This window comes from Staurois parvus, unplaced genomic scaffold, assembly GCF_062004578.1.
Source record: "Staurois parvus isolate SC_StPar_1 unplaced genomic scaffold, SC_StPar_1.0 ptg000233l, whole genome shotgun sequence".
Taxonomy (NCBI): domain Eukaryota; kingdom Metazoa; phylum Chordata; class Amphibia; order Anura; family Ranidae; genus Staurois; species Staurois parvus.
In genome coordinates, this window is record NW_028318029.1 from 3,148,692 (window position 1) to 3,161,588 (window position 12,897).

General features: G+C 39.5%; 1 protein-coding gene across 10 annotated transcripts in view; it reads left to right on the forward strand.

The window, feature by feature from the left end:
- Positions 1 to 12,897, forward strand: part of DOCK9 (dedicator of cytokinesis 9) — a 323,125-nt gene that overhangs the window by 149,136 nt on the left and 161,092 nt on the right. For all 10 annotated transcript variants that reach the window (XM_089679964.1, XM_089679972.1, XM_089679969.1 and 7 more), the window contains exons 6-8: positions 653 to 748; positions 2,614 to 2,748; positions 9,588 to 9,762. In XM_089679964.1, coding sequence (XP_089536090.1) covers positions 653 to 748; positions 2,614 to 2,748; positions 9,588 to 9,762 — 406 coding nt within the window. The remainder of the gene's footprint in view (positions 1 to 652; positions 749 to 2,613; positions 2,749 to 9,587; positions 9,763 to 12,897) is intronic.

The following is a 12,897-nucleotide window of genomic DNA, read 5'->3' on the forward strand; positions in this document are numbered from 1 at the left end:
CTGTGACATTCTTGTCTGCGCAAGCTAGAGATGATCAAGTAGAGGAGCTTTCAAGATGGTGAAACAGAGCAGTTTGAGGAGGTGGATACAGCAATATCTCTTTAATGTAGCTTCATGTTAATGGTTCTAAATGTGATACTGCTCTTACTTAAAGTCTATTTTGTTATTTTGCTGGATAGTAGATAAGCTGTTTGTTTTTAGTGATCCAATTCTTTGAGCACAAAACTTGTCAGGTTTACCAGTGAAACATATCAGTGACCTTTATAGGATTGACCGCAATGGTATAATTGCTTCCTGTAAGAAGGGTCATTAAAAATGAATGTGTCGTGCACAAGGCAAGCATACATGCTATTGCAATAACCAGCTTGAGCTAATTTTAAGTAGATACTTGCATTTACAGATGTCAGACTTAATTGATCTTGCATTATATTCAAATTATTTGTATTAGCAGCAGTTCTTTCTGTTCTGTTTATTCTTTGGATCTAGAAACAACTGTGTTAAAGTGGATCTTGGCACAGGACAGTATTAAAATGTTTTAGACGATTCTTATTTTGGCATACTGTTATGATGTGGTCTACTAAAACAGTAGTACAATGACCATTGTAAACTATACAAAGACATTTGAGCTCTAACATGAATGTTTTGTATGCAGGATGCGGCATCCCTCGGGTCACAGAAAGGGGGAATCACTAAACATGGCTGGTTGTACAAGGGAAACATGAACAGTGCAATAAGTGTCACCATGAGGGTAAGTATTGCACTGCAATAAACAGTCATTTGAAAGTTACTGTGTTTAGTGTGTCTCTCAGTCTATGCAGACAATAGACAAGTGCCTACAGTGTACAGTATTTGTTATCCATTGCTCTGTGTAGAGCATTGCTTTTTCCATATATTGTAGATTCTTAATCTTTAAAGGAATCCTATACTGAAGAGGCTGCCATTCCTAGTCCCATCATCTGGAAATACTAGCACAGTTTTTGTTGTACACAGTCCCTAGTCTTCTCTACAAGTCTAGTTTAAACTCCCCCCTGGTGCAAAGCATTGCCTACTGCCCTTCAGCTGTCAACTACAAGAGCCTCTGCTACCAACTGAGACTCTGACAATTGACTGTTGAATGGGTAAGTGCCAGGAGGGTGATGGCTTAATCTCTACTTGGAGAGAAATTGAAGTCCTAGGTATAGCCGGGGCTTAGAGTGTAAGGAGCACTAACAAGGACACAGAACTCAATCTTGAAGGATAAATTTACCTTTAGGATGCAACATATAAGATGTTACTATGTGATCAGCCCATCCTTCCCAGTCCCTGTTGTGACAGCAAGCCAGGGATCTTCACCCCACACCCGCTGTCACAATTTAGAAAACACAGCGGTGTGTGGGGCTCCGCCAACCCAGCTGCATCATTCACAGACTTCTGTGAATAGGAGAACGTCAACCACCATCAGTCATTGCGGCTGACGGCTTGTAGTTTATCAGAGAACTATTAGGGAGCTGATGAGCGCTCAAGGTAGTTCATTGATTCACAAACATGCATTAAAATGCATAAAATTGCACGAACAATGAATGTTCATTGTCTTCCGTTGACGTGCTTTTTATGCGTGGTATTTCGTGTTTTCACACTTGTGCTGACACACTTTTTATGCACACTGAATTGCTATGCAGGTTATATCCTCTGACATGACATCCTTTTCCTGTTTGTGGATTAAAAGGAGAGAGAGGGGGAGAAATATCGAGAGACTGAACGATGAACATATTTTTGTTTTTGGAGAGACATTGGCAAATGGGATTTTCTAACATAACAGCCCACACATGGCTTACAAACTCATTTATTTCTTTACATCCTGCCAGTGAGACCTTATTAGCCAGCTTTCCACTACACACTCTCTACTTCCCCGCTAGGATGGCTGCTGTATGGGTCTTTGTAATGAATAAAATACAGCATATTTTTCCCCCCAATAAACTTGCATTGAGTTGATATGCATATCATTAAAATGTATACATACAGCATTTTAAAGAAACACACAGAAGCACAGTACATGACACCAACATTGTAGTGTAAACAGAACACGCAGAAAAAAATTGTGCGCCATGTGGTGACCTGCATCCTTCCAGTGTGGGAAATACAGATCAGTGCTCAGTATGTGACAACAGGTCTTAAAGCTAGGCTCACACCTATGCAGTTTGTGTTTGATCCGTTTCTGCAGTGCTTTTTTTGGTGCGTTTTGCACTTGCATTTTTGTTGCGGTTTGTAGGATTTTTCCAGCTTGTTGCTGGGCAGATTAAAATGCATCAAAAATGCACCATGTTTTTCTGCAGTGTCTGTCTATAGAACCAAAAATGCAACATTTTGCGTTAATAAAAAAACAGAGCTTAAAGCTAAAATCTAAGATTTAAAACAGATAACATAGATACATAGAATGCTGCAGAACATTCTAATGTAGTGCGAGTGTTTCAGCTGCACAACCTATGAGAAGTGATTCACTGCTTCTTGTAGTGAAAAGTTTGGTATGGTGACCTAAGTGCCAATCCTGTGTGTGCTATTGAATGTATAGCTAGCTATTGTTGCACTGTTGATTTTTCAGTTCACTGTATTTTTTTTTTTTGTTTTTTTTTGTAGTCTTTCAAAAGAAGATTTTTTCACCTTATTCAGCTTGGTGATGGCTCATACAACCTAAACTTCTACAAAGATGAAAAAATTTCCAAAGAACCGAAGGGGTCAATATTCCTTGATTCCTGCATGGGTGTTGTACAGGTAATACATTTCCCAACCCCTCTTTCACTGTATATTTGTTCATAGTTTGTTACTTTGTGGAAACGTTGATTACATCTTTGGAAGTAGAAAATCTTTGACTTTCCAGCTGATATTAGTATAAAACTGCTCAGTAAACTTTGTAGTTTTGGTGTCTTTCAGGTTTACTTTAAAAACTGCCATCAGTATCGTACGTTCTGGACCCCTTTAATAGGCTTTAAATACTGTGTTCTACATCTTATAAAAGACAGTCAGAATATTCTAAAGCTGAATTCCAGTCTTGAATTAAAGTAGTTGTAAAGGCTTTTTTTTTTATTTATAAACATGTTATACTCCTCCTCCTTCTGTGTGCATCCCCATAGGAAGCCGCTGATTATAGTGTCACACCTGCGGCTTACTCCCAAGGTGGGCAATAGACACACACAGCATGGCTTTGCCCAACTCCCCACTCCCTCTTCACAACAGTTGATTGACAGCAACAGGAGCCATTACAAATGACTAGTGCTAAGTATTCCCCCCCCCCCAAAAAAAATATATAAGTCCCAAGTGCTGAGAGTGCAAGACAGGTCATGCGTTTGCTGACTAGATCGTGCCAAAATACAATATATGCAAAGTAAAAGTAATACACAATGACATGGCACACTCTAACTGAAAGTGATAGGTGCTCAGTATGAATATAATTGTTGGTTAAAGATAAAAATCCACAATAAAGTGCAATAACAAGTGCTTGACATTTCATGTGCAAACAAACACCGCAATGTCAGTGCTTCAATTCTTCACTCCAAACATGATGCGTGTTAACATGCCACACGTGTAATATATCGTGATCCAGACTGGGGATCTCTGTTACAATGCTCCTGTAGTACCACTCAGTCTCCTCTGCTAGGTCACTTATGCCCCCAGATTGTAATACCCCCAGGATTATCACAAGGCCATAGAGAGGTAGACAAAGAGAGCCTCCATAGTGAAATGCCGTTTATTCCATATAGCAGATGAAAACAAGCCAAAAGAGAACACTCACAGTACTGCAGATCTCATACAGCTGGTTTCCCATGTGCTGTGGGTGTACTGCAAGGTGCTGGGTGTCCAAAGATGGCGTCTGCTGGATGTACGTAACCGTAAGTACGTCACCGCGCTCTACGCGTTACTCCACAATGTCACGTGGCTTCATCAGGATCATCGTGGAGTAACGTGTAGAGCGCGGTGACGTACTTCCAGTTACGTACATCCGGCAGACGCCATCTTTGGACACCCAGCACCTTGCAGTACACCCACAGCACATGGGAAACCAGCTGTATAAGATCTGCAGTACTGTGAGTGTTCTCTTTTGGCTTGTTTTCATCTGCTATATGGAATAAACGGCATTTCACTATGGAGGCTCTCTCTTTGTCTACCTCTCTATGGCCTTGTGATAATCCTGGGGGTATTACCATCTGAGGGCATAAGTGACCTGGCAGAGGAGACTGAGTGGCACTACAGGAGCATTATAACAGAGCTACCCAGTCTGGTGGAGCATTATTACTTAAAGCATTGTGGCCCTTAGGGGTCGCATGGTTAAGGTGAGGAGGCACTTTAGCCACTTTTGGATCACGATATACACGTGTGGCATGTTAACACGCATCATGTTTGGAGTGAAGAATTGAAGCACTGACATTGCGGTGTTTGTTTGCACATGACATGTCAAGCACTTGTTATTGCACTTTATTGTGGATTTTTATCTTTAACCAACATTTATATTCATACTGAGCACCTGTCACTTTCAGTTAGTGTGCAATGTCATTGTGTATTACTTTTACTTTGCATATATTGTATTTTGGCACGTTCTAGTCAGCAAACGTATGACCTGTCTTGCACTCTCAGCACTTGGGACTTATATATATTTTTTTTTGGGGGGGATACTTAGCACTAGTCATTTGTATCTTTCAATACAGCGTGGTCACTTTTTTATATGCATTTTATATTTTGATATCATTGCACTTTATATATTTAGTTCTTTATGTGAAGCACTTCACCAGCATTGGTTTTTTACGTTATACATCCTGTGGTATTGGGAATAGGTGGTAGCAGCTTGAATATATTTGTGGTTTTGTTTGTTCGTACCAGTGGAGCGCAGGGGATTATTTTTATAACAGGCTCCTGATGCTGTCTCTGAGCTGGGGAGAGAGAGAATCATCGCTGCTGCAGATGGGCACAGTGCTGGATCAATACAGGACCGGGGGGGTGGGGGGGGGGTTAGGCGGTGTGGGGGGGAACAACTAGTAGAAAGTGTTTACCTTTTTAATGCAGGTTATGCATTAAGGTGAAAAAACCTTTTGGCTTTAGAACCACTTCAAAGAATAACTATACTCACCTGTTCTCAACGCTGTGATCCCCAGAGCTTTCAGCTGCCACTGACATCTTCAGCCATGCAGCTTCCGAGTATCAATCCCCGACTGTTTCCATTGGCTGGGCCAAGATAACATCTTTCCCACGCATGCACGGGAGTTCAGTAGTTTTGACATTGCCGAGATTCTTACACTGTGATGCCCATGCTCAGAGTAAGAATTTTACCTGCTCCTTGTACAGTGCAGAAAGGTCTCTCCATTATTGGCACCTGTATCCGCCTCACTTTTTCCTTTCGGCAAAATAATAAGGCTTTTTTCTGCCGATCTGTTTCGGCCTCCAAAATATCGGCATATCCCTACTCTTCTGCATTAATAATCCTGTCTGTTTGCAATTTTTTTTAAAAAGTAAAGTTCCACTTTAAGGCCTGCACAGCTGTTCAGGCTGCACCTGTCTGTCACTGTGTACTGGGAGCTTCTTACAGTGAGTTCAATTTTCATAATGGTCAGGTAGCAATATGCATTAGAATACTTTTTGTTACATTATTTTAAGATATTGTTACTGTGCAATGATCAAATGCTGTGACCTATGCTGTGGAGAAAGGTGCTGATAGTTCCAGTACTGATGTTATGAGTCTGGCATCCATTTCAGTATTGGAGAAAGAAAACCATTCCCTTGGGACTGGGAGTGTTGTATTTCCATGACATCTTGTTCGGTGCACGAAGGGGTTTCTGTTTTTCTTAACTTTCTTTCTGTATTAAGAAAAACACTTTCAATATATACCTCTCACTACACTCCCTGATTAAAATGTTATTTACCAGTGGTTAAGATTGTGCATAGCTTCCTGTGTGGGAGTAAAGAGAACAGATAAGTACACACATACTGCTGTTAAGTGGTTTCTAAAATCCAAACCATTCCCACACTGTACAGAATGCTAAAAGGTTTATTCATACAAATGTGACATTTTCGCATGCACCACTGTAAATATCTGCCACAGGGTTTTGTTTTTTTTTTTTAAAGTATTTCCGATAGCGTTTTAACATTTGCATATACTACTTGTATACTGGTGATTCTGCAGGGAGAAGCAGGATTGCATCAAGTCATAAAGACAATTTTGGTTTAGAATTCAAGTATTACCCCAACCCCCCCCCCCCCCCCCCCCCAACTATACGAGAGATCTGTACAGACTTCCAGCAGTATTAAGGTGTATGTAAAACCAGAACGACTTTTTTGGTTTTTGGATAGAATATAGAAGGCTTACAACCTCTGTCAGGTTTCTGTTGCCGTCTGTCTCCTCGCTGGTGTTATTCTGTCTTGCTGACCATTTTTTCTTGCACCAAAAAAGCGATAGGGAATCCAAAATTCCCACAAAATTGCTTTATACTCCTATATGAACAATGAAAATTAATAAAAAGCAGTGTCCTCTTGTGTAAAGTCTCTCAAATGATCAGCGCTTTCATATACTTTACCCCATAAGAAACAAGCAAATACATTTAAAATCAAATGAAAAAGTTCTTTATCTTCAGTGCTCTTTAACCAAATTTTTCTTCATCAAAAACTAACACTGTGAACTATAAACCACCTCCTATTCAATCCACTCCCCTTGTTCTCCAGCGTGCACACCCACTAGTATATTCACTCAGAAACTGTGTGACCCCCTTAAGTTTGTAAGAGGGTCCTCAAAAGCCTTATTCAGTACTATCCTTTCAAGTAGCTTTCCAGATCACCTCATTCCACCTCCAGGTGGAACTCTTGTACAACACTTTCTAATTCCCCCAATGCCATTAGCCACTTTCAAGAGACCTTTAAAATGCCAGCATCCAACTTGGTTCTATTGTCCAAAACTGCTCCCGTGATGTCACGTCCACTTGGTTCCACAAGCCTGAGGTTTCAGACTGTGGACAGCGGGAGCCATTTTGGACAAAGGAACCATGTTTGATGCTGGCATTAAGGAACTGTTGCATTTAAGTGCACACATTGTATATTTTATTGATTTTTAACAAGGAATTACTACACTTTAGTCCCCTTTTCCTGTGATTTATCCCCTGGTATGGCTGATGTGATATTGGAAAAATAAAAGTGATGTATAAGATATGAGTTCCATCTGGAGGTTGAAGGATAGTACTGAATAGCTGTTGTGGGCCCACTTACAAACTTATGAGGTTACACAATTATTGGTTAGTACATATACAAGTGGGTGTGCACACGTGGTAGCACAGAGTGGATTCAATAGGAGGTGGTTTATAGTTCGCAGTGTTCATGTTTGATGAAAAAAGATTTGATTTGCAGAGCACTGAAGATAATGCAAGAACTTTTCAATTTGTAACTCCGCTTTTGTTCATTAAAAACAATTCCCTTTGGGTGATCTATGTACATTGCAAGGATCTTTAACTTTGTTGAAGATTCCTTCCTTTTTTTATTCTGAAGAAATAACTGGCTGTTTGTCCCTGCTCATGTGCAGAGTTAATCTGTATGGGGATGGTTTTATAATTATCAATCAGCTGGTGCACCTTTTGCAAGGCTCTATTGAGGAAAGTGGCAGGGTCTGCATCTCTTTAGAATTGATTTGCCTGTTGGGAGTATCGCACCAAAAATTAAATTTTTGTTGTAGGGGGTGCCGAAAATCTGACGTGTATGTTAGTGCACGCTTCTGGGAAAATCAGTAGGCCAATTACACAAGCAGAAGGTGACATTTGCATGGGGCATTCTGTACACGATCTGCCTTGCATTCACAGAAACTTACAGTGCTGCAGATTGAGAAGGAAAGAATTTTTAATAAAATTCAATTACAAGATAACTTGAGTTGCAATTTTGTATACGCTATTGTGTGTGTGTGTGTGTGTGTGTGTGTGTGTGTGTGTGTGTGTGTGTGTGTGTGTGCGCGCATGAATATAAATTTATTTTAGTTTGCTAACTTTTTTTTTCAAGAAAGTGGGGTTACCTTTTACATTTATTTGCTTTTACTTGTTTTTCACGTGAATGTATTAAGAACGTATATGGGAGCATTGATTATTTGAGAGACTTTACACAAGAGAACACTGCTTGATAAATGTAGTATTTTTCATTCTTTATATAGCTGCAATGAACGATTAGTTTGCAGATTATTGCTTTGCTTAATCGGATAGAAATCTCAAAAAAAGTTTGGGTAATTTAGTTTTTATGTAAAGTTTAAAAAAAAAAGACAATTTATTCTTGACTATCTATATTTAGTTGTAAGTACAAACGACCAACTATATGGTTAGGGAACAAACTTTCTAATCCACTCTGAGAATAACAGACAGACGAGATACTGTGTGTATATAGCCTCAGATCAAGCTTTTTTTTTAAAAGAAAAAAAAATAAAATAGACCTAAAACACTGTTTTGCAGATTTTCAGACAACAACGTAATATAATATTATTTATGACAGACTCCCTTGGTAGCTTGATACAAGCTCATTGAAACAAAGAAGAAAAAACTTCCTGTGCACAGTGGACTGGATGTAACATATGTGGATGAATCCTCATGACTCTTTATAGACCGTTAGGTAGTGCAGTTCTGTGCAGCCCCCTACTGGCTGGGGTAGCCCAAAAAAAAGCACTATAAAACAACAAGAAGGAAGGGTCTCACCAACCTAGTGCAAAACCTCAATAAGAACTTAATTAATAAAAAATAGATATACTCACAAACGTCAAATGAACACATGCATATCATGTCCGATATGAGGTCTATAGTGCTACACGAGTCCCACATGCAAGAGGATGTTCAAATAATGGCTGACGTGTTTTGAGGGGAGATCCCCTCTTCCTCGGAGCCTGAAGAATGTTCGAAATGTTGTTCAAAAATGTCACTTTTTAACATTCAGTTTTAAAATGAATGGCATTCTGAATGAAAACCACACACACTGTCTGAACATTCGTTCAATCGAGAGAGGTTTTCTGTTCTCCTTTTTCTTTCACTGTGGTTGAAAACAAAAGTCGAAAAATGTATTTCAGTATGAACAGCACAAGTAACAGCAGGCGCAGATAGCTTGTATAAGCTACCTGCAAATGACAAGGGAGTCTGTCATTCTATTACTTTCCTGTCTGAAAATATGAAAAAGTGTTTTAGGTCTTTTGTTTATTTTTTTTTCTTTGAACAAAACGTTTGATCTGAATCTGATTTGTACCAGATGCAACCTCTAACAGTATATACAAAGTATCTCTTCTAATCTACTCTGAGAATAACAGACAGATCATTCCTTAACCATATAGCTGGTTGTTTGTACTTACCATTGCATATAGATATCAATAATAAATTGTCTTTTTTAAAGACTTTACATAAAAACTAAATTACACACCAAATTTTTTATTTGAGGTTTCTATCTGATTAATCCATTCATTGAAACAATCAGCCAGTTAATCGATTATGAAAATAGTCGTTAGTTGCAACCCTAATATTCATGTTTTTTTTTTCCACCGGAGCTTCCTAAAAGTTTAATTACGTAAATTCTGCACATTTAAAATGTTCAGTTATTTATTGCAACTGTTTAACTACTTTTAGAACAATAAAGTAAGGCGTTTTGCCTTTGAGCTGAAGATGCAAGACAAGAGCAGTTATCTTCTGGCCGCAGACAGCGATGCTGAAATGGAGGACTGGATGAACACGCTTAACAAAATCCTGCAGTTAAACTTTGAAGCTGCCATGCAAGAAAAAAGAAATGGAGAGTCCCATGAAGGTCTGGTATCATTAGAAAGCATGCTTTTGATCTGTGACAATAAACTCAGGAGATCAATTACATTCAATTAGTTTGTTTCTTTGAGTTCTTTTTGTTCAACTATTCTTAGAGACCAGTCAGGTTTGTCTGACCTGTATCTGCTTTTTTCATTTGTTCATTAAATTCATGAGTCAACTACTTGAGGCTCTTGCTGTTTCTCACATACAGAAAGCTTAATGTGTAATTAAAAAAAAAAAAAATCCACCATCCATACAAAAGAAAAAGATTCAGCCTCCTGCCTCTCTTTAGCAGCACTGCTGCTCGGGCCCTATGTCTCGGTTCACTTGACCATATCACAGTCTTCCTGTATGTATTCACTTACAAACACTGTACCTCGGTTAGCACTCTTTCACAGCATTCCTGCTTATCCAGCCCACAGGCTTGGGCCCTCTGTCAGACTACACCGTGCCACCATGCACGCTTGTGGCTGCTCCCTTGCACCCACATGGAATCCTCTGGAGGGTGGAGCGCAGATCCTTGGTCCAGTCCCTACAGAGAGGCCAGATCGAACCTGCACAATCAGTGTCCTGGCTATTCCTAAACTCTGGTCCCAGGATTGGAGACTTCCTTCTTCTCAGATCTCTGCTAAATCTCCAGGCTCCAGATCTGAAACAGAGTTCAACCAAGGATATATATATATATATATCACAATATAAATATGACGTGTAAAAGGTTTAAATAAAATTTCATTCTAACACGGGTCTGTGAAAATTGTGTTAATATATATATATATATATATATATATATATATATATATATATATATATATATATATATATATTAACACAATTTTCACAGACCCGTGTTAGAATGAAATTTTATTTAAACCTTTTACACGTCATATTTATCAGCAGATCCAGAAATATAGATAGCTGAATGTCAGATCTTGACTTTTCCATAAAAGTCAAGCTTGCCTGTGGCTTTAGTCTTTCTATAACAAAGCTGTCAATCACATTTAAGGAGCTATGAGGCTAGAGAGGTCAAAGCTAAGATGACTTGTACAAGAAAAGTTTGCGTATAACTTCAACTGCTTATATATCTCATATAATCTTATTAGTTTAAATTGCAAAAGTGACAGGTTTACTTTAAGGTTAACTGAGTGAGGTCTAATTTTAGCAGTTGCAGTGTTCTATCAAATAATATTAATAGATCACTGATTTTTTTTTTCCCTACAATTGCTTTTAAAATTATTCTGTAAGAAGGAATAATCAACAGTGAAATTTTCCATACTTGCCTGTACCATTTCAACTTAACCCACTAACATTCTGCTTCTGTAATCTTCCTAAAATCCTATTGAAAGACTGTTTGTTTTTGAGAAAGCTGGAAGTAGCCGAGCTGGTATGTGTGTGTCTATGGACTCACACAGCCCAGCTCAGCAGCATACCTGCACGAGTCCCCCCTTAGCACACAGTTTGCTGGAGGGGACCCACAGGAGAGGAAGAATGGAGAGTGCCAGTCATTTGCTTGGATATGCCACCATTCACAGAATGCCTTGTATTTTTTTCAGTGAATACACGGCAATCTCTGATTGGATGAGGTGGAGATCTGAACTTCACAGCCTCTACGCTCCACCTTTAAACTCCACACCAATAAACATTTAAGCAGCCAACACCACAAATAAACACATATTAAAAGAGCAAAGACAAAAAATAGCACTATCCATAATGAATATACAATAGGTTTTAACTGCTTCCCACCTGGCTACTGCAGATAAATGGCCAGGGGGAATAAGCACTGATCTGAGAAGACATCCCCGTACGTCCTCCCACTCTTCGAGCTCGCGAGTGGCATTGGCGCGACGCAATCCTGTGATGGCTGTATCTCTTGGACACAGCTGATCACAGATTGGGAGATCTACTCTCTTATTGGCCCTCCTGATCATGTGATGGCCAATTACAGCCATCACACAATGTAATCACAAGCATGTCAATGCTCGCCTTCTCCTCACACAGAGAACAAAGAAGGCGCACTGATCCATGCAGCCTGTCGGGGAACTGTGTGTAACTGCTAATTTTGCTATGTAGTTAAACACAGATCCCAGACAGTGCAGCCATATGTTACCAGTGCACCTAGCACTATCTGACAGTCTCCATGTGCACATCAACATCTGTCAGTGTACTAGTGTTCCATCAACATCTGCATTAGTGTTCTATTGCAATATCATGATCGGTGTCCCATTGCAATGTCAGCATCTGTTGGTGTTCTAGTGGGCCTTCAACATCTGTCAGTATCTCATTGCACAACATCTGCAATAGTGTCCCATTGCACATCAACATCTGTGAGAATCCCCAGTGCACATCAACATCGGGTGTCCCAGTAGGCCATTAACATCTGTCGGTGTCCCAGTGCACAATCATCTGCAGTAGTGTTCTAGTGCAACATCAACATCTCTCAGTGTCAGTGATTCAGAAGAGGAAGGGGTCCCAACAAAGAGATTCAGGTGTTCTGAGGAGGAGCAGGCAACCACCAGCAGTGTTGTAAATCCTGGTGAAGTGGTGATCACCAGCAGTGTAGTACTTCCAGGTGATGGACCAGGTACTAGTAGTTGGGTGTCATATCCGGCACAAAGAATTAAGGTCTCGATCACATTTGGTATCACCAAAGCAGAATGTGTTTGAGGTATAATTCTAAGCGTGTCTGTGTTGTGTAAAAATAAATGTTGTAATTTTTTTGCCATGTTTTTGGAAAATGTGGAAAGAAAATGAAATGTTCAAAAGACGCATTATGCCTCATAGAAAATACATTGTGGTGTTTTCTGTCTAGAATGCAGTCAGTTTGTGGGTGTTTCCATTGTCCTGGTGCTCCAGGGCCTTCAAAAATGTGATGGGTAGTTCGGATGTGTGATTTATGCATAATATATGCTCCTTGAAAGCCCAAAGGTGCTTCTTGGATTTTGGGCCCCTTAATTTGGCTAGGCTGTGAAAAAATCTCACATGTGGAATGCCCTTACTTGGGAGAATGTGGCAGAATGTGTTTTGCATTGTAATTGCAAGTATGCCTATGCTGTGTGTGAGCAATAAATTGTTAAAATTACAATTTTGTGAAAAAAAAAACAAATTTTTTTTTCTCATTTTCCAAAGAGCTATGGGGGGAAAA